This window comes from Aythya ferina, assembly GCF_964211825.1.
Source record: "Aythya ferina genome assembly, chromosome: 2".
NCBI classification, from domain to species: Eukaryota; Metazoa; Chordata; class Aves; order Anseriformes; family Anatidae; genus Aythya; species Aythya ferina.
In genome coordinates, this window is record NC_140297.1 from 47,751,127 (window position 1) to 47,777,646 (window position 26,520).

Consider the following 26,520-nt stretch of genomic DNA (forward strand, 5'->3'; position numbering starts at 1 on the left):
CTGATGAAAATATATTTATTACTGAATACCTTAAATTATATTAATTGTAAAATAAATGGATACTTGTGTATGAAATGGTGCTCTTCTGTCTCTAGTATTAGGCTTAAAAGTAGGTTGAAGTACATGGGATATTAGACTGAAGCACATACATATTGCTGCATTGTGCTTGTCTTGATGTTAAGCAGCAGTTCATGCCAAAGGGAATCTGCTGATACTATATTCTAAGACAAACCTGGTTTTGATGATCCTTTCCAACTCAAGGTAAAAAGCGTAGGGAGATCCCAAAATCCTGTTATGATCTTAAAAGGGAAATGCAAGTCCAGTAAGTTCTCCCGCATGCCATGTCATAGCTAATTCCTGCTAGCAAATAAGCACCAAAAGCTCACAGTACTAAACTATAAATGTAAACCAACAAATGCAGGCCAATGTTCTTACGGTATTTTCTTAGGAACGCTTTAGAACAGTAGAAGTAGGACTTTGGCTGTGTATTGCATTTGTATTATCTTGGAGCCCTCACTTCATTTTTACTTTCTGATCATTAAACTGTGCAAGACCAGCGAGGATATCTTCTTCCTATTAAAAACAACATTTTAATGCCAATTTTAATGCCTTGCCATTTTACAGTTGTTTCCCATAGTCTTGCTTGGCCCTGTTGACAGCACGTTATAATGAAGTCCTTTTGGGGTGCTCTGACTGGTTCATTCATCTTACATATTGATGTGCACTACTTTAAAATGGAAGATTTAGTTTTGAGAACAAAAAAAAGAGGAGAAAACAATCTTATCTTTTACAGTTTAGGCGGGTTCACTTCTTTGCTGTTTGTTTTATATCAATGACTGCTTCCATTTCCTTTTTATTTCTACAGTCTAATTTTGCATTTTCAGTATTGCTTCTGGCATGGGCTAAAGTTCAGGTATAGTGTGAGTGGGCAGATTTGCTGCCAAAAATTCTGCAAGCTGCAGTATCAAATAGGGCAGTTTTGACTTTGCTACTGGAGAAAACCTGTTATGTCCAAGTCTGCTCAACTTTTAACAGAAATATTATTCCTTGAACAGGAATAGCTCAGAATTTTACCAGAACTTAGGAAACAAGGTCTTGAGCCTTAACCAATCTGATCAGCTCTCACCCAGTCTGCAGCAGATGCTGTCAGACCCTGGGGGAGAGGAGGATGGTCTGAAACCAGGGAATAGCTGCTCAGCTCACTGCTGACACCTGTTACTGAGCTAGAAGATCCTCAACTTTCAAAGCTTTGGGACCTCAGATGTTTAGTTTGTCAAGTTAAAACTTTATCAGCAACAGCTTCCGAAGCTGCTAAAGAAGCTTAATACTAAATTTATTCCTGGGATATATTAGAAGCAAAGGTGGAGGAAATGGATTTTATAAATAAATTTATGTTTATCATTATGTCAGTGGGAGAATGAAAAGTGAACGATGTTATCTTGATTTTCTCAGGTTTTCCTATTATTTCCATTCTTCTATTCCTTTCCCATAAAAGTAATCAGATTTCCCTGATTGGGAAGAAAAAGCCCTGTAACTAGAAAATCCCAGTTTTCCACTGTTGCAGACTTCAAGGCACTGTATCTTGGTCAATCAGAAAGGAACTCCTCAATTTAGAGGTATTAACTAATAATTTATGGTGAGCTTTTTGGAGTCCACATTCAGAAACATCATCCATTCTATCAAGCTTCCTTTATTTCTCTGTTGCTGCTACTCAGGGCTTCTGCAGAAGTTTTCCTAGTGCCAAAGTCTATGAGCTCCAATATGGTGTTTAATGACTACTCCAAATCATCTATGTAAATTTTACATGTCGATTGGAATAATTCAGATTTTCCTTTCTAAATTTTGCAATCTAGAAGTAGTTTTGCATTGGCATTTTGCGTGACAAGAAGAGCAATAATAATACTTTTCTTCCTAGATTGAAGCCTGCAATAAAGAAGCAGAAAAGATAGAGTCACTGATAAATTCAGACAGTCCAACATTAGCATCACATGTGCCGCTGTCAGCTCTAATTGCATCCCAAGTACAAGTTTCGTTTAGCATTTCTTCTACTTCTGTTAAAGTGTTGTCTGTTCTGCACTCCCTGTTCGTAAGCCTTTTATTTACTTTGTTAACATTAATGTGTTATATATAGCTGCTTAGGAAATATGCATGAGTATTGAGGGTGTTTTGTATTGTGAAGGACATTGAGAATTGTTGATCACTGAACCAGAAAACAAAAATTCCAGAACACTTGGTGTACTAATATTTTTCACTGAAGAATGAAGAATATTTGGAATAATGTGAAACGTGATTCTTTTATTCATTACTAGTCAGATGTTTTTTTCAGCACAATTAGATCATTTTCCACTGATCTTGCAATCATAAAAGTGCTCTGGAAGGTTCTGACATTATAGATTTATGATTTTTGAAAGAAGGGATCTTACAGTTGTTGTTTTTTTTTTTCAGAAATGAACAAATAGTGTTTTGAGTTTATTGAAAAATGTTAATTTTATATTATTGAGATGAATATCAGTGACAACAAAAAGTATGCACCTATTCTAAACATCATTTTTGGAAGAAAAAAAATGCTGCTACTTAATTACCTTACCAAAAATATGAGAGTTTATTCTCATGTAAATACACTTTCATATTTTATTATGAAGAAAACTAGCCCTGGGCCTATTTCAGCAGACATCTTTACTTGGACTAGTGAAGATTTGCAGGACATTGGGCTCAATGCTTGTGAAATGACAATCAAGCTCTATACTAGTACCTGACTTCAATGAAGAAATATGTTCTTTTTATAATTTTGTACATTTCAGAATCTCATATTGGATGCAAAATTATAAAGAATCTCAGTATCTATATTTAAGTGCCATTTAAAATATTGCAGTATTTGCATGTTATCTAATGAAATTTATACTTTAAATATGTTTAAATGATTATACAAACAGTATGTTTTATTACTTATTTTATTTTATGCACATGACCTTAGTCTACATGAAGTATTTTATATCAGTATTATGATAACCAACTTTTGAAGTATATACAGAAAAACTTATTTTTGCCAAAATGCTGAACGTTGAAAGAAAGCACTGAAAACTTTTCAAACATGTATGTTACTGTAGCATGTCTGTAGCAATTATTTTCTGCTAAATCTTTTAAACACAAAAGTATTAAAGCTTTTTTATTTTAATAAAACTGTTGTGTGTCCTTATATATGAACATATGTAATTTTATAGAAGTCTGCATTACAGTGCTTTTCTTCTTTCTCAAATCAACGCTTAGAACTGCAATTACATACCTATATAGTCTGTAGTTATGTACATACTTTTATAATATTATGTAGTCTTATATAGCTTAATCTTTCCAAAGAAAGTAAATTTCAAGTCTTCATTTCTTACCAAATTTCTTTGTAATGTCACACGCATGCAAATCAATGCAATGAGTGTCAGACTTGTTTGACAGATGTATCAATATGTTTATGAGATCTTCTTTGTACAGTTATTGTCATCCACAGTTTTGATTTGGAAGACACTTTCCTCACCCTGTGCAGCTGGAAATCTGCACAAATGTTAAGGACATAACTAATACCTTATTTGTACCTAAACTTTAAGGCTCAACCTCCTCCAAAGCAAACTAGTCTGGTGACTAGATGAAAATTCTTGCAAGTCCACAGAGGGAATTTATTTGAAACCTCCATCAGCTGCTTTTCTATGTATTATCTGTTGTTGTGGTGGTCTATGAGTAAGTGGAGAGTAGTTTTATATTTGTTGTGCTCTCTATATGGTTCCTGAATTCTTACAGTAGGTTAGTACAAATGCAGCTATTCTTGAGAACTGTTCTCACGAAGTATCTCCAGGAAGACCGATGCACATAATCACCAGTCTTGACAGAAAGAACTTGCTGAGTATGTTTACCGGGTTCTAAGATTCTTTTGTGTATAAAAAAATTGGACACAAGTGTAATGAACGCATTTGAACAGATTTATTTTTTTGCTAACTGGAGTGACTGAGATGATCTCACCAGAAACTGCAAGTATTTCAGATTTATTGAATTCCTTTTTTTTTCCAAATCATGAGTCAGTACCTCTTTAACATCTATCTTACAGCCTTGCTCAGTGCTTAGCTGAAGCAATCTGATGTCTACTGAAATTAAATATATGCCACACTGGAAGAAAGAAAGATCTTAAAAGCCTATCTTCAGTAGAACTGCGTAAGCATATATTGTGACTTTTTTTTGTACATCTGTAAAGATTTTAGTTGATGAAAGATAATATAAAAATAGTTGTCTCAATTTGTACAATGAATTAAGAATCTGGAAAAAGAGGAATTTAAATCCAGGGATTTTTGCAGTCACATGTGAATGTCTAGTACTTTGTGGAAAACAGCGAAGCTCTTGAATGGTTATGTTAAATACAGGCAGAACTAATGAAATTTAGTGTAATCCTGAATACAAATCCAGCATCCAAGCCCTACAAGGCTTAGGTTCTTTTTGCTGAATTAACAAAATTAGTTGAATATTTTCTAGGTATTCTCAGGATTTCTGGCTCCCTCAAAGGAATGAAGAAACTGATTTACTTATGGGTTTTGAATTCAAAAGAAGCAGAAGAGACAGAGTAAACCAAGCACAATTTTACTTGGAAAAAGTAAAAGTTATGAAAGTTGTGAAATTTGAGCTTACTGGGGAGACATTTGATAGAGGTGTCAGATGATTTTTCATTTAACTTTAATGAAGTTCTGTCAATCTCTGAATGGAAATCTGGGTTTTCTTAAGAAGGGATGGAGAGAAATTCAAAGCACCATAAGACTGGTTGTTGTTTTTCTACAGGGTATGGCTGTAACATATACAAAACATTTTCTCATCTACTGAAAACCGGAGTTAACATCAATAACTGGTTCTAGAGAGATGCTTCATCCCTGTTTCTGTTTGTTTAGTTTGACTCTTTTCAACAGAGTGGTAGTACAGCTGATATGCCAGCAGTGCACGTTCATACACCATACACCGGGTCCCCAGGAGTGGACCAGCCAAGGGAACAAGTATCAGAGTAAGGGATTCCTGGGTTACAGTTTCTATTGAGTTTTGAGCCCAGCAGGAGCCAGGATCTCTGAATTTTCAGCAAGGTAATAGTTCAGTTCCATGAGAAGCAGTTATCTGGGGAGCTGGAGATCATGAAATTTGCACTTAGAGCCACAATGTTATTTCATAGCCCTGCTCTTCATTTGTGCTCTAGCACCAAAAAAAATACTAGGAAAGGAGGAAACAAAGATATAGCTGGAGCTGCCAGTGGAGAAGACAAGAAAGAACAAGAGAAGTTGAACCTTCTACAATGTATTTGGCAACACCTCAAGTTGCTGGACCATTTATCTATCATTCAAAAAAGGATATCATGTCTTACTTTAAAATCTGAACCTCTAATTTTAAAATCTGAATAATAGACTCTCAGCACCAGCACCATTTTCTTCTTTGATGTTAGTACTGGGAAGACTGGTGTAGGGTCAAGAATGCAATTTGGTGCATGCAATCCAGTTCCAATTCACAAAGCGAACATCCCATCCTTGCTGATGGTCATCAGGGCAGACTGCCTGTTGTCTAAATAATTCATAATTATCTTTTTCACTTCCAAATGGGTTGTAAGCTAGAATAACACAGACTCTGATAATGCAATTAATCAGATCTTTCTCCAAAAACGTCCATGCCCGATGGCTTTCAGTCATTCACTTGTACTGTCAGTTGTTCAACATTCTGCTTTCCTGGTGAAGATCAATGCATAGAATACCTACCTGTATCATAGTCTTTAAGACTTTATACTATTGATGGCAAGAACTGCTATTTCTTGACAAACAGACAAAACAAAGTAAGAACAGTACTTTCAAAGACACCCAAAGCCTGAATTGATTTCATTATGAAGTGCATTTTAACGTACCACTAACAAGTAACACCTTATGCAGAGTGAGAAGACAGGCATCCAGTCCATCGTAATGTTTCAGGTATCTGCAGAACCACGTTCTTCTCAAATGCACAGGGCAGTACTGTAAGCACACGCTGCATATGCCCTGTATAACTCAGAATGCTAAACTAAAATTCAAAAGAAACAGATAGACTATGCCATTAATGTCTGGGGATGCTGTTCGTAAGTAAAAAAAATAAATACGTATGGTCACAGTTGCAACTTGTCCCTCGGCAGAGCAGCAGAAACAGTGATGGCACTAAAGCATGCTGTTAAGTCAGACTTTAAATGCAGCACCACCAAGTTCTGCTTCATTCATTAATACCTTCACAATTTATTTTCAAATACTTTGTGCAATGGAAGGCGTGAAAATTCATATGAACTTTAAAATAAGCCATGCTTATTTTTGGAACTTTTTTTTTTTATTTTTCCCCTTGCTATTTATTAGACTCCTTTTTTCTTTCCATGTATCTGTACTTTGCTACTTGACTTCAAGCATCTTTCCCCCTGCAAGTGCCCACAGTTAAGTTCAACAATTTTATGTTTGAAAACTGCATGGCCAGGTGCAGCAGGACTACATTTATAGAGGCATCTGTTAGGAATTACAGACCTGAAACTATAAAGAAGCTACTTCAATAAGCCCCTAACTTTTGCTGAACAATTTAAAGCAGTGAAGGACAAAAAGCATCTTATCCTGTGGCCAACTACTGTAATTTGAAAACTAATCATACTGGTGTTTTGGTTTTTGTCCATCAAGAAAAAGTCAGTTTAGCAAACATTAAGAACTTAACCCCTAGAATGCATGCAGAACCGGTCCAACCGAATCCCATTAGAGTAACAATCCTCCCTATTACACATTCAAATAATAAGCCATCGCAGTATTTCACAAACATGATTTTTCCTGCTCAAAAACTTGAGACCACAACAAAGCACGTCTCAAACACAAATGCTTCTATGAAACCAACAGATTCCAGAAAAATAAACACAGTTTTATTTCCATGAAAAACAAATGCTTGCCACAATCTGCCTGTGAACCAACTAGGCATTCCTTCCAAATGAATTTCTTTTACAGCGGATCAGAGCTTTACCTGCATGCTTTAAGGATTTACATTTGGATAGCCTACTGTAGACAGAACAGCTCATTTGGTTAGCTCTGTCTTTCCCAACAGCAGACACCAGGAGCATGAAGCTCTTTCCTTACAAAGAGAGACGCGCACTTACTAGACTACCCATCATGTACTCCTAGACAGGTGCAGCAGCATCTTCCCAGAGAAACAATTTCTCACCAAGTGACTTCACACTTGAGAAGCCTATAGCAAGGCTTAATTTAGGTTTAACTTTTTTTTTTTTTTTTTTTTTTAAACCAGGGTCCTCAGCGTTTCTGATCACCACAACTATATTGTAACCTGTGCTTTGACGTTTCAGATACCCGTTTCACATTTCAAGATGTTGTTCATTTCTGGAGTGCTAATTTAATGAAGGAAGGATAATTTAGCAATAGTAAGTATTAAGACTTCAGTTTCCTGGAAAATAAGCAGCTGTCAGAGTATCTAATGCACTGTATTACTACAAGGCACTATTTCATTTTATTATCTACCTAAAGCATCTGGAACTAGGTCCTACTTTACTGTTGTGTCTTTCTCAACACCAAGTTCCCTGAATATTTTATTTCATAAATAAATAAATGGGGGGGCACCACCCACAATTATTTGCACACACATCTAAGAGAAGGTTAGAAAGCTGGTTTATTTAAAACTATGAAATCCAAATATATAAAATGCTTAACATCACCACTAGATGCTGTGTAGGAAAACTCTGGTAAGACTGGACTGTTTCCTTGATGCCCCAAGCATAGATGAACTCTGATTTGACTTCCCAGCTACCCACTCCAAGCAGCACTCTCATCTCAAAGGTGAATCTTCAACCATTTATCACAAGCCTTCCCCAAATGCACACTGGCAAATTCCTTACTGCTGGAGTCTCACCGGTATCAGCAGAACTATCCCACAGATGACACAGCTCAAAGTATCAACATTTGAGACTGAAAATGAGTGCCTAAGATTTCATGACTTTTGCAGCATTCCTCTTTCTCACTTAGAGTCTTTCAAACTGCTTTATAAACCGTGCTAGGCCTAAATCTCAATTTTGACCACTTATTCACTGACTTTTTAATGAGCTAATATTAAGCTCTAAGAATGTACTACTACTTGTTGTAGCAGGGTGGTAGGTGTGGGCAAACCCACAGAAGGTGATTAAGTTTGTTCAACTAAGTCTTTTTAGTATTACACAAATAGATTTTTGTAATTATCCGTTTAGGCAACTGCATCTTACGTATATGTTAAAATTCTTTGAAGGGGTCAATATGAAAATATCAAGATTGTATCAAAAATAGAATTTTTAATTGCTTATAGAACCTCAGGCAGGCTGCTACAAAACTAATGTCACATCCTTTTAGAAACAGCACAAAAACAATCCTGCATATGCTTTTAAAAATATTGCATAGGATAAACATATGCTTACTAATTAAAAAATAGAAAATAGCTTGGGGACATTACCTTTTCCTTATAACACTGGCACAAATTAACCAATACAACAGTTTCCTTTTTTTTTTTTTTTCTCTAGGAAAGACGAGGGGGAGGAAGGGAAGTAATAATTATAGGTTATTACATGACTGGCTGTTAATGAATTTTGGAAGCAGTGTCCTACAAGCCAGCTGAAACCAAGCATATCCAGAAAAAAAGGAACAAAACTAAAGACCTCAATGTAACCACCAATAATTCAATATACAATTTGTTATAACCAACTTTTCTGTAGTAGGGATATTAAATCATACTGAACAAGATAATCTATTAGTTTTATACCATTCTTATGCTCTCTGTAATAAAAATAATCACCATATATAGATAGCTGTTTTTCAGGAAATGAGCCATTTAGAGTCTTAATGCCACCTATTCAACCAGTTTGTGTTTGTATTATTTCTCACTTCAAGCACTTAAAGATGTACCTAATTTGTTGGGGAAGAAGCACTGCTCGGTCACTACCTCATGCAACACCCATTTAAAATGAAAGTAAAAAAAATCTGATTTTTCACCAAACTCCAGTGATACTTGGATAGGGCTTCTAGAGATCAGTTATGTGCATGGAAGTCATATATCCCACACTATCAGAGCAATGTGACACAATCCAAAGCAGTTTTTGGTTTTTTTTTTGAAAAAGAAAAGAAACTAAATGCTGGTACCAAGCTTTGAACAGCATTTAAACAACCAGGTTTCAACACCAACAAGAAAAGAGTAAACACTTCTGGTTAGCAAGTTCTATTTAACAGATAATAAACACAACCATTTCAAGTCAGTTAACTCTAACTCTTCAGCAGGCACCCCCAGCCCCTCAAATCCCCACCACGTTAATACTGGTTAGGTATGATGAGTCACCAGACTTCACTGGCACTGGTATTATTAAGGAAAGAGAATGCCAGGAACTTTATTGCTACCAGCACATTCAGAACTTGAAGGGACCAATGGATGTAAAGGCTACAAGCAGATCTCCAGCAGATTAAAAAAAGAAAAAAAAAAAAAAAAAAAAGGTTAAAAAATTACAAGGACTGAAAAATACAAATAATCAAATAGCTGTATTTCATCTAGTTTACCTCAGTATTTTAAACATTATACATTTTATTGTTTAGAAAAGATGATGACATTGCAGAAAAATAAAATAAAATTTGTATTTAACAGCACAAAAGTTTTACATGGTGGTATAAAAAGTCTAATGGGAGCCTGGAGGAGGAAAAAGGGAAACAGAACAATAAACAACAACAACAACAAAAAAAACATATTCCAAAAAAAGTAAAAAGCTAAAACAAATTCCAGAAGTGTAAATCTGAAGGTTTTAGCTGTTTCAAATACACAACTACGTGTGCCTTTCACAATAACAGTCACAACTGAATGAGACTTTCTGTACTACTGCAACCCTTCAACAGGCCAGTCTGCAAGTTAAAACAAACATTTCAATATAATAAATTGCAAAATTGGTAAGTATGCAATTATGGATTGCTTTTAGTTGTTATAAAAAGCTTGTTTACATATCTAACGCTTCGTCTTTTATATTCAAACTGTGCTTAATGTTTTTTAGTTCAGACATACTGAAACCCAGCAGCACAGATGGTTTGTGATTATTTATTGCCTTTAAGCACGTACTCCTCCTTTTCCCAAAGAATGACGCAACATCAATTTTCCAAGCATACAGCAGCGAGGATAGCAATTCCAATTCTTTTTTTGAAGGATAGGGCCTCTCGTGAAAGTAGTCTGTCAAAAACTGTTTCTGAGCATCATACGAATTGTGATCATATTGTTTAGGATCTACTGCTAGAATATGCAGATCCTCACTGGAAGGAATTTTCTTTATCTCAGTCCTATTAACCTTCTGTCGTTTGAAAGGCACTAGCCCTGAATACAATTCTTCTTCTGGAGATAGAGCTATGCCAGTACATAAGCTCAGAGGCTGCTGTTCCTTATTCCTTTGGTCTTCTGCAACGAAACAGGAATCAGATAGCTTCCTTTTCAGTATCACGGAATCATGCTTTTCACCATTCACAAACAGTAACTCTTTCTTCTCAGTACGTTCAAGCTGCATCTTCATGCTTGAGTTGCTGTCTTTGGGAGCACTTCTACAACGGAGCAAATGCACAGCAATAGCTGTTAGAGTCATATTTCCAGTGTACACGCCACAACAGTGGATGCACTTGAAAGCAGGAGACTTTAAAATTGTATGTACAGTTGGCATAATATGATGCCTTTCTTTCAAATGCATTTCATAGGTTCTTTGACTAATAAATGTTCCAAAACAAAAGGGACAGGTTAACACTTTCTTGCTGTACCTGTTGTTCACTTCTGCTGCTGCCTGAGGTTTCACTTTGATGTAAACGGGGACTAGCGTCCTCGAATTTACTCCAGCAAGCACTGCCAAATGTACTTCTTTTTCACCAATGTCTTCTTTTGGTAACACTGTACTGAAATCGAAGTGAGGAAATACAAGGTCACCCTGAGCCTCATTCCCTAACTGAAATCCTCTGTTGCTATAGTCTGCATGTAACTGCTTTTTCCCATTATGAGTAGTTTTATTGTGCTCCACAAGGCTTTTTAAGTCATGGAAAGTAACTGTGCAAAACAAGCAAGCTAAGCCGTGCATCAAGAGATGTTTCATGAGCTCTTCCTCACAGAGAAAACACTTACAAGAAAAACACCGGACAGTCTTCTCTGTCATCCACCTTAGAAAGGGTGCACAAGCTGCAAGTTTGTCAGGTTGCTGTGTATCCTTCATTTTTACTTCACCGTGTTTGTGGGCCACTTCCATGTGTACCTCATACACGTTTGACGGGAAGAGCTCATTGCAAACAGGGCAAGTCTTCCATTGCTTAGCCTGTCTGACAGCCTGACTTGTTTCAGGACGAGGTGGGGGAGCTTGTAATGATAGATTCTGAGACGTCAAAAGCACAGGCGGAGAGGGTGCGCTAGCTGGTGACTGAGATAACTGAGTTACTGCTCCGGACTGCATTAGTTGGATAGGCATTTGTGGTGGAGTAACTGTTGCTACTCCACCACCAGGAGGTACAGGCAAAGTAACTGAAACTGGGGCAAGCGTGTACGTAGGTATCCCATTAACCTGCTTCCCAGTCGGGATCAACTGCCGAAGTATAGAACCTGCAGTCAAAAAAGCTGCGTTTTGGGAAACTGCAGGTCTAACTGGCTGATTTACAGGGATAACTGCTGGGGCGACAGGTTGATTAAGCTGAAGAAACCCAGGTCCGACAGGAACAACTCCAGGTGCGACGGGCTGATTAAGCTGGAGAACCCCTGGGGCAACTGTCTGAGCCACGGGAAGGACTCCGGGACCAGTGGGCCTGTTCACACTCCCAACCGAGTGGTTGACAGAGAGAACTCCCGGTGCGACTGGCTGATTCACAGGGAGCACTCCTGGTGCCACCAGCTGATTCACAGGGCTGACAGGCTGAGTTACAGGTAATGTCGCAGCTGCAACTGGACTATTTATAGTACCAAGAGGCTGATTAATAGGAAAGAGTCCGGGCCCGACAGGTTGATTAAGAGGAATAACTGCAGGGGCCACGGGTCTGCTTAGGGTCCCAACAGAATGATGAAGAGGAACAGCCGTCGTCCTGACAGGCTGATTAAGAGGAAGCCTGTGAGAAACAATTATAGGCTGAGAAGGTGATGGCTGAATATTAACACTATTCTGACCTACAGGAAGATGACTGGATACAAGAGTAACGTGTGATGGGGTAACAATGGGAGCAGAAGTTGTTTGTGGAACACTACCAGAGGCACTTGGAACAGTCAGAGATCTGACTGTGTTCTGAACTGGTTTTGACTGCACCACAGTCTGGTTTTGATTGTTCTGTGGAAGTGCAAGTTGGATGCAAGCTGGAGCTGTGATGGAACCTGCTGGGGCTGCAGGAGGCCCTGAAGATGGAGCAGGCGCAGCCGCACTTTGGGGAGGCTTTGGAGCAATATGCATTTGTTTCACAAGTCCAGGTTTCTTAATGTGTTCTGAAATCACAGACCGAAGCTTGTTCTCCAGGTCTCTGTGTGTTTCAGCTGTCAAGACATGATACATTAAAGAATCCTGGCTGTTTGCAGAAGCATTACATTTTTTACAGTAGTGCTCAACAGAATTCTCTTCACTTTCATCAGGTCTCTGGCCAAAATATATACTTATTAAGTTTTCAAAGTGGTTCATCAGAACATGTTTCTTCATATTATAGTACAATGTGTCTGTAAAGTTACATTTTAGACACGTGAAGTTTATGATATCACTCCTGAATTGTTTCATGCCATCCAAAATGCTGACTGTATAGTTCTGTATTCTCTTATTAGATGAATGAAACATCCGGATATGTTTTCCCACTATTTTTGGCTCAGAAGCAAATGCACATTTTGGGCAAGGAACCACAAGCTCTTGGTCCATTTCATCTTCATGGCAACGGTGCAAGTGATTCTTGAATGAAGTAAGCAATTTTGATGAGAACTTGCATAAACTACAGCAGTACGGCTTGGTTCTGTACCTCTGCAAACAAACAAAAAAAACAAACAAAAAATCCACTTAGAAACCACCATTTCCTAAATCCCTGTTATCTGTTTTAAAGTAAGTCTGCTCTATCACCTGTCAAAAATGCCTTCACTGTATGCATAGTGTGTATCTACTTGGTTTCATAGAGGTCTGTTTTTGTTGAAAAGCAGACTTAAAAGATGACATACTTGAAGGGAGAAACATTTGTGCCCACCTTCCTCCCCTGTAATTTATTAAGCCTTAAGGGGGTTCATTTCTACTTCAAGTCATACAAACTAATTATGAAGCCATTTAAGACCAGATTTGACAGCTTTTTCTCCCTTATTGCAGCAACTTTGGAATAGGACACCCTGAAGGACCATCTTCTTTTCTCCCAAATCTAGGCAGCATGAAACCAAGTGAATGACATAGATCAAAGAACCAAGGTTGTCTGAAGAGAAAGACAAGCTTAGCATTCAAAAGACATAGCTTGGCAAATCGGATCAACATCTGGTCCTAAACCTGTGAATCCAAGTTCAGAAAAGGAGAACTAAGAAGAAATAGAAGACAAAGCAGATAAAGGTCATGGGAGAGGGAGAAATCACTTCTTACTACCTTTATCTTGGCAAAGTCTGATTGATTTGGTCAACCTGGATGTTAAAGGCTTTAACAATAAAGGCAACTACTGTACTTGATAGCCTTAGTTCTCTTTTAAACACAGTAAGTACAAATAACAAACCCTGGCAAACCACCACCATACAATTCTAAACCATTACCTTTTTAGTAGGATGAAAAGAGGAGACCTACTGCTGTTTACAAGTTGTAAAGGCCTTCCTCGTGGAAAAGGGTCTCAAGACTCTTCAGCACGACTCAGAAAAGACTACCTTTTCTCTGAATATGCTCCTACGCTTTATATAGGATTTCTATAATTTTATACTCCGATGGGTTTCTAAGATACTTCATTTTGTCCATCTCAACCCTGCCTTTCTTGGAGATTCTAGCTTCACACAAGGTTCTATACAAAGAAAGTAAAAGCTGTTTCACATACACAAATCTAACTGGAATGTGTTTTCCACTGCAACCCTACCCCAAGCTGCAAATGAGAATTTCAGCTTAATCCACTTCTACCTATGCAATCCCGTTTTCATCCTTCCAATGAAAAAAGAAGCATATTGTGTATAAAACCATGTTAAGACTACATATCAGATGAGGCTAAAAAGGCAGAATGTTAGCATGATACATGAAATATTAATGTTCAGGGTTGTGTCCTTCAAGACTCCAAACAGAACAGCCTTTACAATCTGATGAATTACAAAAAAGAACATAGACAATGAAAGACTATTACCCAACAGTATTTAGAAAACAAAGCTATATTTACCCATAAAAATGGGTTTTAGCTTTAGCTTACTTCTGAAATTGGTAAGATACAGCAATTCCACATGTACATCTATTCAGAATTTCTAATACAAAAACTTACCTTCCTTTTGCCCACAGACTCCCAAGGAGAGACATCACTCCATGAAGTGTTGCAGAAGTATTTTTCACCTGGGTCAAAACTTTTAAGATTCTAAAGAAAAAAAATATGAAATAATCTGCTTCTGTAGGTCTGTTCTCAACACAAAAACAGTCTCAACACAAAGCAAGTAAACAGGATGAATGCAAAGTTCATTCAGGTTTCAAAACTCAGTTCAAAGTTACTTCTCTAACTCAACTTCGATTTATTTTACCTCAATTACTAGCTCAAATGACTGCCTCCTGTGATAGTGGGAATTCTGGGAACTTCATAGTTACTGAACATAATATAGCAAAAATATTTATACTTTAATTCCCTTGCTTCTAGCCAAGTTCACAGTGAACAATGAAAGACCTTTTCTCCCTCTACCTTCTCTTTCTAAAACGGTAGTATTTCAGCATTTACTTCCATTTATTAACTTATCATTATGGTTTACTTTGCAACAGGAGTCAGTATTAAGTTTCCATAGCATTACTATGCTTTTAACTTGGAAAGACAAAGGCATTCCCAGAACCTTTTCCCAAGGAGTAGCAGTATTTTTCCTAAATCTGTAGGAGTGGCATTATTATATCAGGAACAGCCATATCAGAGTAAACAACTTTCCTTACAGCATTCTTCTAATCAATTATATTAGAACAATTTAAGTTCCCCAACCTTAAATCAGCCACTACTATAAAGTTCCTCTCCAATTTTCTGAGGCCCACCATACCTCCAAGTACAAACTTCAGGAAAAAAATAAAAATAAAAAACAGATTCCTGTTTACTAGGCATTTCTAAAGATCCTTGGCCAACTCCAACAATACCCTAGAGTGCCTTAGGTGAAACACAGGCTATAAAATCAGGCTTAACCCACAGAACATAATATAGTTTCTCCCCTCACATTCCCCTTCCCTTCCACAAACCATTTTTCACTTGAAATTTCTGCAAGATGCTTAAAGAGGGTACAATGTTTTCATTTGTGCACCAAAACCCACTGGAGCAGCAGAAGCAGGTAATTAAGACTAGCTAAGATTAGCTCGCTGTCAAGAGAAGTAGAATTTATGCATCCTCATAGTTTGTGGTCAAAACCATGATGCAATACTTACAAGCAATGCAGGATATAAATAGCAACAAAAAAAAAGATTAAAAAAATCTTGTCGCAGTCAATGCTACTTAATGCAGACTTTGTTTGCACTAGCTTCCTGCCTGCACAGTGCTAACGTGAGCATCGCTATCCATGCAACAGAAAGGCATGCTAGTGATAATTTTATTTAAACAAACTTTTTTCCAGGATTTAGAGAAGTGTAATCAAGTCTGCAATAAGCTGCTTTCTAGCTTTTTCAACCTGCAAGTTGCCCCAGAGAGAATCCTGAAAATCTCAAAACAATGAACCAACTTTTTCCATTCTAATTAAGGTATTGGTACTACCTAAGTTTACTTCTTAAGCCAAACACTCCTGAAAGCTCATGAACTTATAGAGAACCCTTACCCTGAGAAAGACAAGTTAAGTTCCACACCCTTATAGCATACAGTGATTCTATTTCAAGTCTTGATAGAGAAAAAGACTCAAGATTTACAAGTGTTTAGTTGAACACACCAGAATAAGCTTCCTGAAGCTTACGGCCTACCTGAAACATTTTGCTTCTCGTTTGAGTACCCTCCACAAAGAGAGGCTCCTAGACTTGAACACCAGACTCCTACAACCCAAACGTGTGCGCTATTAAGTCTAGAACATTTTGCAGAAATGTCTATTTTGTACAGAGAAACATTCACTGATAAAGAATCCTTCTTATCACTGCAACTGGTAAGTGCTGCAAATGGCTTATTCTGAATTCTTGCTTGATGTCCAGAAACAACATGTTATGCTCTTTCCAGATCTTATTTCAAGAGGAGGAAGAAAACAGGAGGAAAACTACAGAAGTGAAAGGTAACAATGGGAGAATAAAACCCTCTGAGAAACTGAAAAACTCTGACATTACAGCATAATCATACTTACTAGTGTTACTTTCAGAAACAAACGTAATTTAGCACAAAAGATTTTCTTCCTAGCAGAGAAGAACTTTGAGCCCAACAACTGATCCTGCTGGTCTGAGCTACAAGGAGATACTGAGCTGTATATGAAGTTCCTTCACTTTCCTCAAGCTACTATGCACTGCCACGCGTTATTAGAATGTTTTAAAACATTTAACCATTTAAAATGGTTATTAGAATGGTTTAAAACCATTCTAATAAGAATCCAATCTTAAGTCCAGATAAGAAGTCAAGTCTGCATCAGATCACATCATACCGTTTCCTTAATTGTCCTGCCTCCTCAAAAGCACGATGTCCAGAAATCCACCTTAATATTTGAAGACAAAAACAAAAAACCTTAAGCTACTTCTCACCTACTAAAATATCAGGCATCCTCTTCTACTAAAAAGACAGTCTGTCATAATACAAGGCAAGTACAAATCAATTCTAAAAACAGTTCTCGTTGCTGGTTAAGTCATAAACAGCCCCAGATTGTCTAGGAAATAAAAGTTAAGTTATATTTTGTAAATAATTCTCTCTCAGCCAAGCTTATACTAAAATGCTATTTTAGAGGCCTGCATTTCACATCAGTTCCAGAATCAAAATGCTCACTGGGTTCCCTGCCACCATTTTTTTTTTTTTTTTTTTTTTTAAGATAAAACAGAAAAACATATTCCTTAATCACCATTAAACCTCAAAGAACCTTCAAAAACTTAAGATTGTAATCAATTCCATCACAAAAAAGTAACATAATCAAAATATGTTTACTTCAAAGGGTCAAAATAGAACAGCTTCTGAATGTTAATTTCAAAACAATACATAACACAATGAAAACATTGCACAATTACTAGACAAATACACTTTCTGAGCTTTTACATTTATTTAGAGCTAACGCTGTTCAACCACGATAACCAAGAATGTTCCACAATTAGATATGCATGTAGATCTTATGTAAGTGATTTGAAAAAATGCTTATGCATTTTCAAAAAAAAAAAAAAAAAAAAAAAAAAAAAACACACACACCACAAAAGACACAACAGCACCCCTACACAGAGTTAAATTGTTTTAGTCCCATCACAGAGAATTAATCCAAACTCTCGCCTACAGTCAATGTGAAATTATGAACATATCAAACAGCCAAAAAAAAGCCCACTTAACAGCTGTTCGAAATACAGTACTGTTTAGTAACCTAGTTGCATTACCAACACTTGTACTTTTTCTGGTAGGTTTGCCAATCTGATGGCATAAATTCCTCGTGCTTGTTGCACAGTACCTTCCCCTGTAAGCGGTGACAATGGCACTAAATTCACTTTGATCACCTCAGTACACTTACATATGCTTTTGGAGATACAGAACTGAACGACAAATCAATAAGCCAAGTTTGGTATTTCTCCCTGGAAAGAAGTCTTAGAGTTAGAGACCTGCAGCAAGATTACTTGGATCCAACTACTTGTTGGTTTTAAAAATTCCTGTAATTTGTATATCCTTCAGAGGTTTGACTCAAGTCTTCATGTGCTTGTGATTTTAGAAGAACCGTAAAAAAATTCTGTGTAATACACAAGTGACATTTCATTACTCTGTCGTGTTTTTCTTCAAGTTGTTGTTTCCATTTGTTCAACTATTACTAGCAGAGAATACGCAGCACCATGTATAACTTATCTTGTTGAGAAGTGGAGCTTCTTTCAACCTGATGTACTACAAAATTAAGTTCCACACCTAGCAAGTAAGTACTCATACTTAAGTAATCCTTTAATCCTTCAAGTCAATACACAATTTTCTTTTCTTCACCCCATCATAAAGACCTAAGGCAGAGGAACATGATATATACACTAAACACTGAAATATTTTTCAAGTTTGTTTTTTTCCAAGATTGTTTTACATTATTTCAAATGCTTTACCTTCAACAACTCCCTGCAGCTGTCAAGTCCAAGATCCACAAGAATGCCCTTCACCTTTTTTCGAGCCTTCCTGATGTTATCAAGATTTTGAACAGGAATTTGAAACATTTTGCACTTTTCCTGAAAAAGAAATATATAAAAAGTGATGTCATATTTGAACACAGGCACTTGCATTTAACAATATTACGTTTTAACAATAAAAGTATTAACATTTAACAATTAAAACATTAAAATCTCAAATATATTCCTCAAAATGTAAGAGCAAAAGCTTTAAAACAAAGAAATAGCCTCATTAATACTAGCCAGTAGATCAATTCCTTCTCCAGGGTAGGAAGCGAGGGGGTAGGAGGAAGGAATCCCTTGGTTTCTTCACTGCTATCTAAACAAAATTTCAAGTTTCTTCTTTCTAGATCTCTTCACATCTACATGCAAGCTACAATGCATTTTGTCTTTTTTTGTTGGTGGTGGTTTTTTTTGCTGGAGAACGTGAACATAAGAATTTTACTAAGTTGTCTTCAAAAAAAATTGCCATCAGTTCTTTTAGGAAAGAATATCAACACTTTCACCTTGAATGTTACAGTGCCTAGATGAGACACTTTGATAATCTGTTATGTTTACATGTCTTAAATACGACTGCTAGCAGAACCTCGAACTTCCTTTTTTCTCCTCTCCCTAAAGAAATCTGCTGCTGTATGGGTTCTGACATAAAACAGGCTACTGCAAGATTAATGTAGCAGAAAAAAAAAAAAAAAAAGTCATTACAAGCTACAGCTGTATGGCATTGATAGCAAATATGCTAAAGCAGGGCAAATTTTTTAAATGCATGCATGCTTTCAGTGTCCTCCTTTGAAGTGTACACAGCTCTATTGCCTTGCCCTTCTCCAGAATTTGGATTTATACCCTATCCCAATCCCTCCAGAAAGGTGGGATAGCTGGAGGTCAATATATAGAGGAGGAAGATAATTTAATCTCCTGCTGGTCACCTATTTGAAGGGTTGTTGCCAAATGTGTTTGCCCATCTGTCTAAAACATACCACCAGCAATGGTCTAGTACTTCCCCAACAGCTGGGTAGGGGGACATCATTTGTATGAAAATCGTAATTTGTGGACAAGATGTTTAATTTTTAATCTGGAAAAAAAAAAAAAAAAGAACTCACATGCTATTCTCCTCTTCTTCTCCCCCCAAAGGAAAGATGTGTAGAGAGAAATGGAGAGGGAGCCCCATTTGACAGATGCTATTCTTGTTTTCTAATCTTCATTGGCAAGAAGTCTGGAAGACATTTTGATACCACCATGGGTGTGGGTGAACCTATATGAAATGGAATAAATCACAGTGACTAGTCTGACATTCTATCAAAATCCAAGCAGTAAAATGAAGATTTGACTTCAGTTTAAAAAGAGGATTTCAACTGGGTATTTGTATTCTCTGGTTGAAGCCTTATTATCAGTCACTCTATGACAGCAGGTTATGTGCACCAACCCCATGGTCCACTGCAGATAATGACAGAGCTGACAGGATGACACCATGCTCAGATCAGCAAGAGGGAGATGTGGTTCAATACATTAGACTCCACTGGAAACAGTTCCTTCATCTCAGTCCTTGAACTTATACACTGATGCTACTGAAGAAGTAGACATCTCTTGAGCCAGGTCTACCTCACAAAACAGAAATATTAGTATATAAAGGTTATATAGTACATCACATCCACGCTTCTCAGTTTTCTTAACCAGCAGACTTTCTGAAAAGTGACTTCCAGTCATTAATCCAGGAGAAAGACAAGTAAAAACAACAGCAAAAGAGAATCCTGAATACAGGGGAATTATTTTCCAGTTTTCAAGTAGCTGGTCTTCAATCCAAACAGATGTGTTTCTGTACCACGTACAAGGTTACTCAGCTGGTCCTTGAACAAACTGCTTGGGAGTAAGATTTTAAATTATTCACCTAGCGTACTCATATCCACCAGATACAGCACTGTCCTACCATAAAGGTCACAAAATTTCAACTTGAAGTTATCCCTTCAAGCTCTCAGTTAATACCTAGATTACCACACAGTTTATTACCCATACTCATTTCCTATGGATTTATTTCTCTTATTTTGGACATTCTTCAAGCCTTAGCTTGTACACTGTTTCCACGAGTAACTTCACCTTTTGTCAGTATGTATCCCATCCTTAACCAGCAAATTGAACATAAAAGCACCACAGTAAAATCAAACCTGAGCTACTCTAGCGAAGGAGTCTTGATCAGTTTCCTATGTTGTTGAAGGTAAATTTACTTTAAATTGTACCCAACCGTTATTACCAAAAACTACTAATCCACTGAGTTTTCAGAGACAGCACATTTTACAAAGGAAACAAGAGCACAATTAAAGAATCATTATAGCAGCTTATGTCCCAATCCAAACACAGTTAATGTGAACAGTTCTGAACAGGTCATTCAACCATTTCCTGAGCATCTTACCATTGATCTATTCTGCATTTAGTGTTCGAGTAAATAATACAACCATAACGATAGACTTCACTAAAGGTTCCCTTCCCTTTCTATAACATCTACAACATTTTGGGCCCCTCACTACAAGAAGGACATTGAGGTGCTCAAGTGTGTCCAGAGAAGGTCAACGAAGCTGGTGAGGGGCCTGGAGAACAAGTCCTACGAGGAGCGGCTGAGGGAGCTGGGCTTGTTCAGCCTGGAGAAGAGGAGGCTCAGGGGCGACCTTATCGCTCTTTATAAGTACCTTAAAGGAGGCTGTAGCGAGGTGGCGGTTGGTCTGTTCTCCCACGTGCCTGGTGACAGGACGAGGGGGAATGGGCTTAAGTTGCGCCAGGGGAGGATTAGGTGGGATATTAGGAAGAACTTCTTTACCAAAAGGGTTGTTAGACACTGGAATGGGCTGCCCATGGAAGTGGTGGAGTCACCATCCCTGGAGGTCTTTAAAAGACGTTTAGATGTAGAGCTTAGCGATATGGTGAATGAGAGCTTAGTCGTGGTGAATGGAGCCAAGTCCAGTTGGAGGCCAGTCACTAGTGGCGTCCCCCAGGGCTCGGTGCTGGGGCCGGTCCTCTTTAATATCTTCATCGATGATCTGGACGAGGGCATTGAGTGCACCCTCAGTAAGTTTGCAGATGACACCAAGTTAGGTGCGTGTGTCAATCTGCTTGAGGGTAGGAAAGCTCTGCAGGAGGATCTGGATAGGCTGCACCGATGGGCTGAGGTCAACTGCATGAAGTTCAACAAGGCCAAGGTCCTGCACCTGGGGCGCAATAACCCCAAGCAGAGCTACAGGCTGGGAGAGGAATGGTTGGAAAGCTGCCAGGCAGAGAAGGACCTGGGAGTGATGGTGGATAGTCGGCTGAATATGAGCCAGCAGTGTGCTCAGGTGGCCAAGAAGGCCAAAGGCATCCTGGCTTGTATCAGGAACAGTGTGACCAGCAGGGCTAGGGAGGTGATCGTCCCCCTGTACTCAGCTCTGGTGAGGCCGCACCTCGAGTACTGAGTTCAGCTTTGGGTCCCTCGCTACAAGAAGGACATCGAGGTGCTTGAGCGGGTGCAGAGAAGGGCGACGAAGCTGGTGAGGGGCCTGGAGAACAAGTCCTACGAGGAGCGGCTGAGGGAGCTGGGCTTGTTCAGCCTGGAGAAGAGGAGGCTCAGGGGCGACCTTATCGCTCTCTATAGGTACCTCAAGGGAGGCTGTAGCGAGGTGGGGGTTGGCCTGTTCTCCCACATGCCTGGTGACAGGACGAGGGGGAATGGGCTTAAGTTGAGCCAGGGGAGTTTTAGGTTAGATGTTAGGAAGAACTTCTTCACTGAAAGGGTTGTGAGGCATTAGAACAGGCTGCCCAGGGAAGTGGCAGAGTCACCATCCCTGGAAGTCTTCAAAAGACGTTTAGATGTAGAGCTTAGGGATATGGTTTAGTGGGGACTGCTAGCATTAGGTCAGAGGTTGGACTTGATGATCTTGAGGTCTCTTCCAACCTAGAAATTCTGTGATTCTGTGATATGGTTTAGTGGAGGACTTGTTAGTGTTAGGTCAGAGGTTGGACTAGGTGATCTTGGAGGTCTCTTCCAACCTAGATGATTCTGTGATCACGTTTTATAACATACAATTACATTCAGCTTTTTGACAAAGACAACTACTGCAGCTCTACCCCTTTCAGTAATAACAAGTATTTTAACACAAAACAACGTAACAGACAGGACAGTGTCATCCTAGCCAAAGGCAAATACTACTTGTTCAACAAGTAACTATGTTTGAGTACAACTTCTCTGCATTAAAAAAAAAGTAAAAATATTAACATTTTATCTCTTGAAAGTGAGAAGTCACAACATGAAAGTTCCTGTTTGCCTTCCTTTTAGACATATTTTTTAGAACAATTCTCATTCACCCAGGAGGTGACCCAGCCCAGCCTGCTATACAAAGCAGGCACAACAACGAATCGCAACCATGGTACTCAGCGTCTTGTCCATTCAGGTCCTGAAAACCTCCACTGAGGAATTTCACAGACACTCTGTGAAACCTGTTCCACTGATGGACTGTCCTCACAATGAAATATTTTTCCCTTATATCCATCAGCACCCTTTTCATTTGTGTCCCTACAGAAACCAGGCATCTGCAACCCAATTAAACATGAAGCTGGTATGGAGCTGGACCAAAGACATACAAGCAGGCCTTCCTCACGCATGCAAGAGGTTTCCAGAAAATTAATGCAAATGGACAGCTAGATAGAAACCCTATTAGAAAAACCCAGAGAAAAGGCCGCAGCGTGGCCCTTCTTAGACATCAGATAATCCACACAGAAGCTAGACCTGAGGACATGTTCTTAGGAAGCCAATGTTCACTAGCCCACTGCTCACAGAACTGTTTATAATAGCAAAATTATGAAATGTTTACAGAATTTCATCCTTTTGTATTATCTGCTTTGGAAATCCAATCATTTTTAGTTTTTATACCTTCTCAACTAAGAAACTGCTTAATGAGCAACTCTGGATGGAGAGTTGTGAAGATTGGTTTTATGAAGACAGCTTTGAGGTATTTCAGTCAGAAACATTTTAAAAGGTTTCTTTGTCAGGTTACATTTCAGTGATACCCAGAGTTGACAAACACTACTAGAATGAGAATCAAGAATTCTTTAAACGCATTTGAAGTTGGTAAGTCAGTTTTAGCTGAGAAAATAGTAAAACCAATTCCATTCCTGAAAATGGAAATGAGAGCAAGCAATCTACTAACTCTCAAAATCTAAACAAAAAAAACTCTGAATGACAAAGACAGCAGATAGGAGGGTATGCACACTGAGAAACTGCCTCATAGAATCCAAGAATCAGCTTGGTCATGCCAGATTGTACTTTCATCAATTTTGTTTCCATCAAGGACCATTCTGAAAGGAATACTAGCCCTCAAAGAAGCCATACCTAGATATCTGCTCAACCATGTGTTGCACGGATGGCTCCATTCCCTGAACTCTTATCTCTGCTTCTGAAATAGCCCTAACCAGATTTAACAGTACATTGGTACCAAAGCTTATCCAGCCTTTGGAGGGAGAGAATACATTTAGCTTTCTATCAACACCTGTAGGTGTCTCAACAGCTTTGAAAGACTTGATTCCTGAAAATAGAAAAACAGTCAACTGATTAGAATGGGTGTTTTTTTCTTTACTATTTCACTTGTTGCAGATTAATATTAAATTGACTACAGGGAAAAAAGAAAAAAAAAAAAAGATTAATAAAACTTACTAAGAGTAATTCTCAAACAAGATGATGCACTTTATCTTCTCAAATTTCAATTTTTATCCAAGCACAACTTGATAAAAATCTCAGGTCAAACTTTTTTTTCCCCTGCAATTAAATCAGAAACTTCTAGGGGTCTGGAAGCACACACCTCTTTTAGTGACAGTAATGTTGCTCTTTTCTTGGCTGTAAGTCACATACCACTTAAAATAGTCATCTAATCCAACAAAAAAGATGACCATCATTTCAGTATTTGCCAACAAAGTAAAAAGCACTGAGATACGTGATTATATAGACAACAGTATCAGCCTGCATCTTATCTGCAAAGTCAAAACAAATTTGGATCACTAACTTTAGCTACTTCGGCTTAAATAAATGCTGCAATTACTATGAGAAAGGGACTAAGTCCCTCAAGAGCAAGAAGCCTTCCTAGAGCGCTGTAATATCACACAGAGCTTGACTCCCTTCAAAAGTCAGCAAGTCAGCATTAGCCAGAGACCAAAACCAGCAGGACACAAACTTCTTCTGGAGGCCTGGAGCATCTATTTCTAGATTACTCAACTCCAGCAGCACTCATTAGCCCCATGCATGTGAGGCGAAGAGTCACACACAAAGCCCAGCTACTCCAGGAAGAAGCACAACTGTGTTTGGACTTCATTCATGTATGTCATTGAACGTATGTCATACATTCATTGGTACGGCATGACTTAAAGACATTTCACACAGATGCATATACAGATTCCATGGCATCAATAACCCGCACCCTGAGTAATTCAGCAAGGGGACAGAACTGAAAATTATTTAAAACTGTGCTACAGGTTTCCTCTGAAGGATTAAATCACTCAAACACAAGCCAGTTCTACCGGTGTTCAGCAAGACTAACCCCAATCAAGGGGTTTCCAATGCTAAAACACAAAACATGAGAACTGTTTTTATATTCTTTTTCATTGTTTCTGAATATTTGCTATAGTCTTTATCCCATTAACATCCCTTAGCACTTCATTCATAATTTTGCATGGATGGTAGCGATGTGGACATCACCACTTTCTGGAAAGAAAGCTATTTCAGATATCCATTTTGTCTAGAAGTAACCATCCACAGACTTTGAGACATGTACAAACAATTCCTTAGGCACTCCATCACTCAGTGTAGACAGAAACTGGGAAAAAAATGGTCTTATGAAGCGGTTTAGGAAACACTAATCATATGGCATTAAAACTCTATGCTAAAAAGCCTCATTACACAAATTTCTACTTCTGATCACAGGCAAACCCAGAAGTCCCTCCTTTGGTCATATGCCATGCAAACATGGGAAAGGGAGATTATTCTGATACAAGCCCCAGAAGGCCGCCTGCACGAAGAAACAGGTGGACATCACTAGTTCAGTAACCAAGGCTGCAGTCTCCTCCAGCAGCCTCAGCATGAAGCCAAGCACCTTGGGCTCATCGCTTTGAAACCCTCCACCTGGAGGCCTGGGTGTGCTCCGGGGTGCTGGCAGCCCACCCCGGCACCCGGCCCGCCCCCACCGCACCGCACCGCCCCCAGCCCCCCGCGCCCCCCTCGGGGCACCTCCACCTGCACCTACCCGGCCGGCCTGCAGGGGGCGCCCGCCGCCGCTCCTCCTGCGCCGCCTCACCGCCGCCTGCCGGGCCGGGCCGGGCCGAGGCCCCGTTCCGCAGCCTCCGCCTCCCGCCCGGCGCAGCGCCGGCCCCGCCGCCCCGCCCCGCGGCTCCTCCTCCTGCTGCTGGTCCTGCTGCTGCTCCTGGTCCTGGTCCCGCTCCGCCGCGCTCGCCCCACGGGGCCGCCCCCGCTCGGCCCCCGCCCGGCCCCGCGCACAGCCCGGGCCCCGCGCACAGCCCCCGGCCTCCGCCCGCTCCTCCTCGGCCGCCAGAAAGAGAAAATGGCGCTCGATTTGCCGCAGGAAGTGACGTCGCGCCTCATTTGCATGCCAGGCAGGCGGCCAATGGGGAGAGGGCTCGGCCGAGGCTCCCATTGGCTCCCCCGAGGAGGTGGGCGGGGCTTGAGGTGGGAGGGTGGGCGCGCCGCGGGGGGGGTGGGGGGGGCGCCCACCTGAGCCCCTCGCACCTGCCCCTGCTGGCGGCTCTCGCGAGATCTGGCGCCGTGACGTCACCCGGGGGGCGGGGCCTGGCAGCATGGATGGAGCTGACCTCCATGGGTGGGCGGCCCAAGGGGCACCTCCATGGGGCGCCCTGGGGTCTGCCCATGGGGTCTGCCCATGGGGTGTGAAGGCCACAGCAGTAGACTGGGTGGGATCATCCCAAAAACCAACACTAATAAAATTTTCACCTTGACAGACAGTCATCCTGCCTATTGTCTTTTTGGTTTTTATTACACTAATGACCACAAAAAACATACATCTTTGTGTTCGACGTCCCAATAATTATATTGA

The 26,520-nt window shown here is 39.4% G+C and overlaps 3 protein-coding genes across 4 annotated transcripts in view; 2 read left to right on the forward strand and 1 right to left on the reverse strand.

The window, feature by feature from the left end:
• RECK (reversion inducing cysteine rich protein with kazal motifs) overlaps window positions 1-3,180 on the forward strand; it is a 55,035-nt gene extending 51,855 nt beyond the window's left edge. For both annotated transcript variants that reach the window (XM_084508911.1, XM_084508912.1), the window contains one exon: window positions 1,916-3,180. In XM_084508911.1, coding sequence (XP_084365037.1) covers window positions 1,916-2,131 — 216 coding nt within the window. In that variant the 3' untranslated portion in view covers window positions 2,132-3,180. The remainder of the gene's footprint in view (window positions 1-1,915) is intronic.
• The window catches only part of COL15A1 (collagen type XV alpha 1 chain), a 302,706-nt gene extending 280,748 nt beyond the window's left edge, over window positions 1-21,958 (forward strand). The window contains exon 38 of the transcript XR_014689437.1: window positions 21,889-21,958. The gene's annotated coding sequence lies outside the window, so the exon portion shown is untranslated. The remainder of the gene's footprint in view (window positions 1-21,888) is intronic.
• ADNP2 (ADNP homeobox 2) lies at window positions 9,561-26,109 on the reverse strand. The gene is made up of 5 exons (XM_084508910.1): window positions 25,696-26,109; window positions 19,546-19,697; window positions 18,389-18,508; window positions 14,466-14,555; window positions 9,561-13,006 (listed from the first exon to the last, which is right to left on the reverse strand). Exons 3-5 carry the CDS (start codon window positions 18,494-18,496, stop codon window positions 10,004-10,006), a joined length of 3,201 nt encoding a protein of 1,066 aa, XP_084365036.1. The 5' UTR covers window positions 18,497-18,508; window positions 19,546-19,697; window positions 25,696-26,109; the 3' UTR covers window positions 9,561-10,003.
• Window positions 26,110-26,520: the final 411 nt, after the last annotated feature.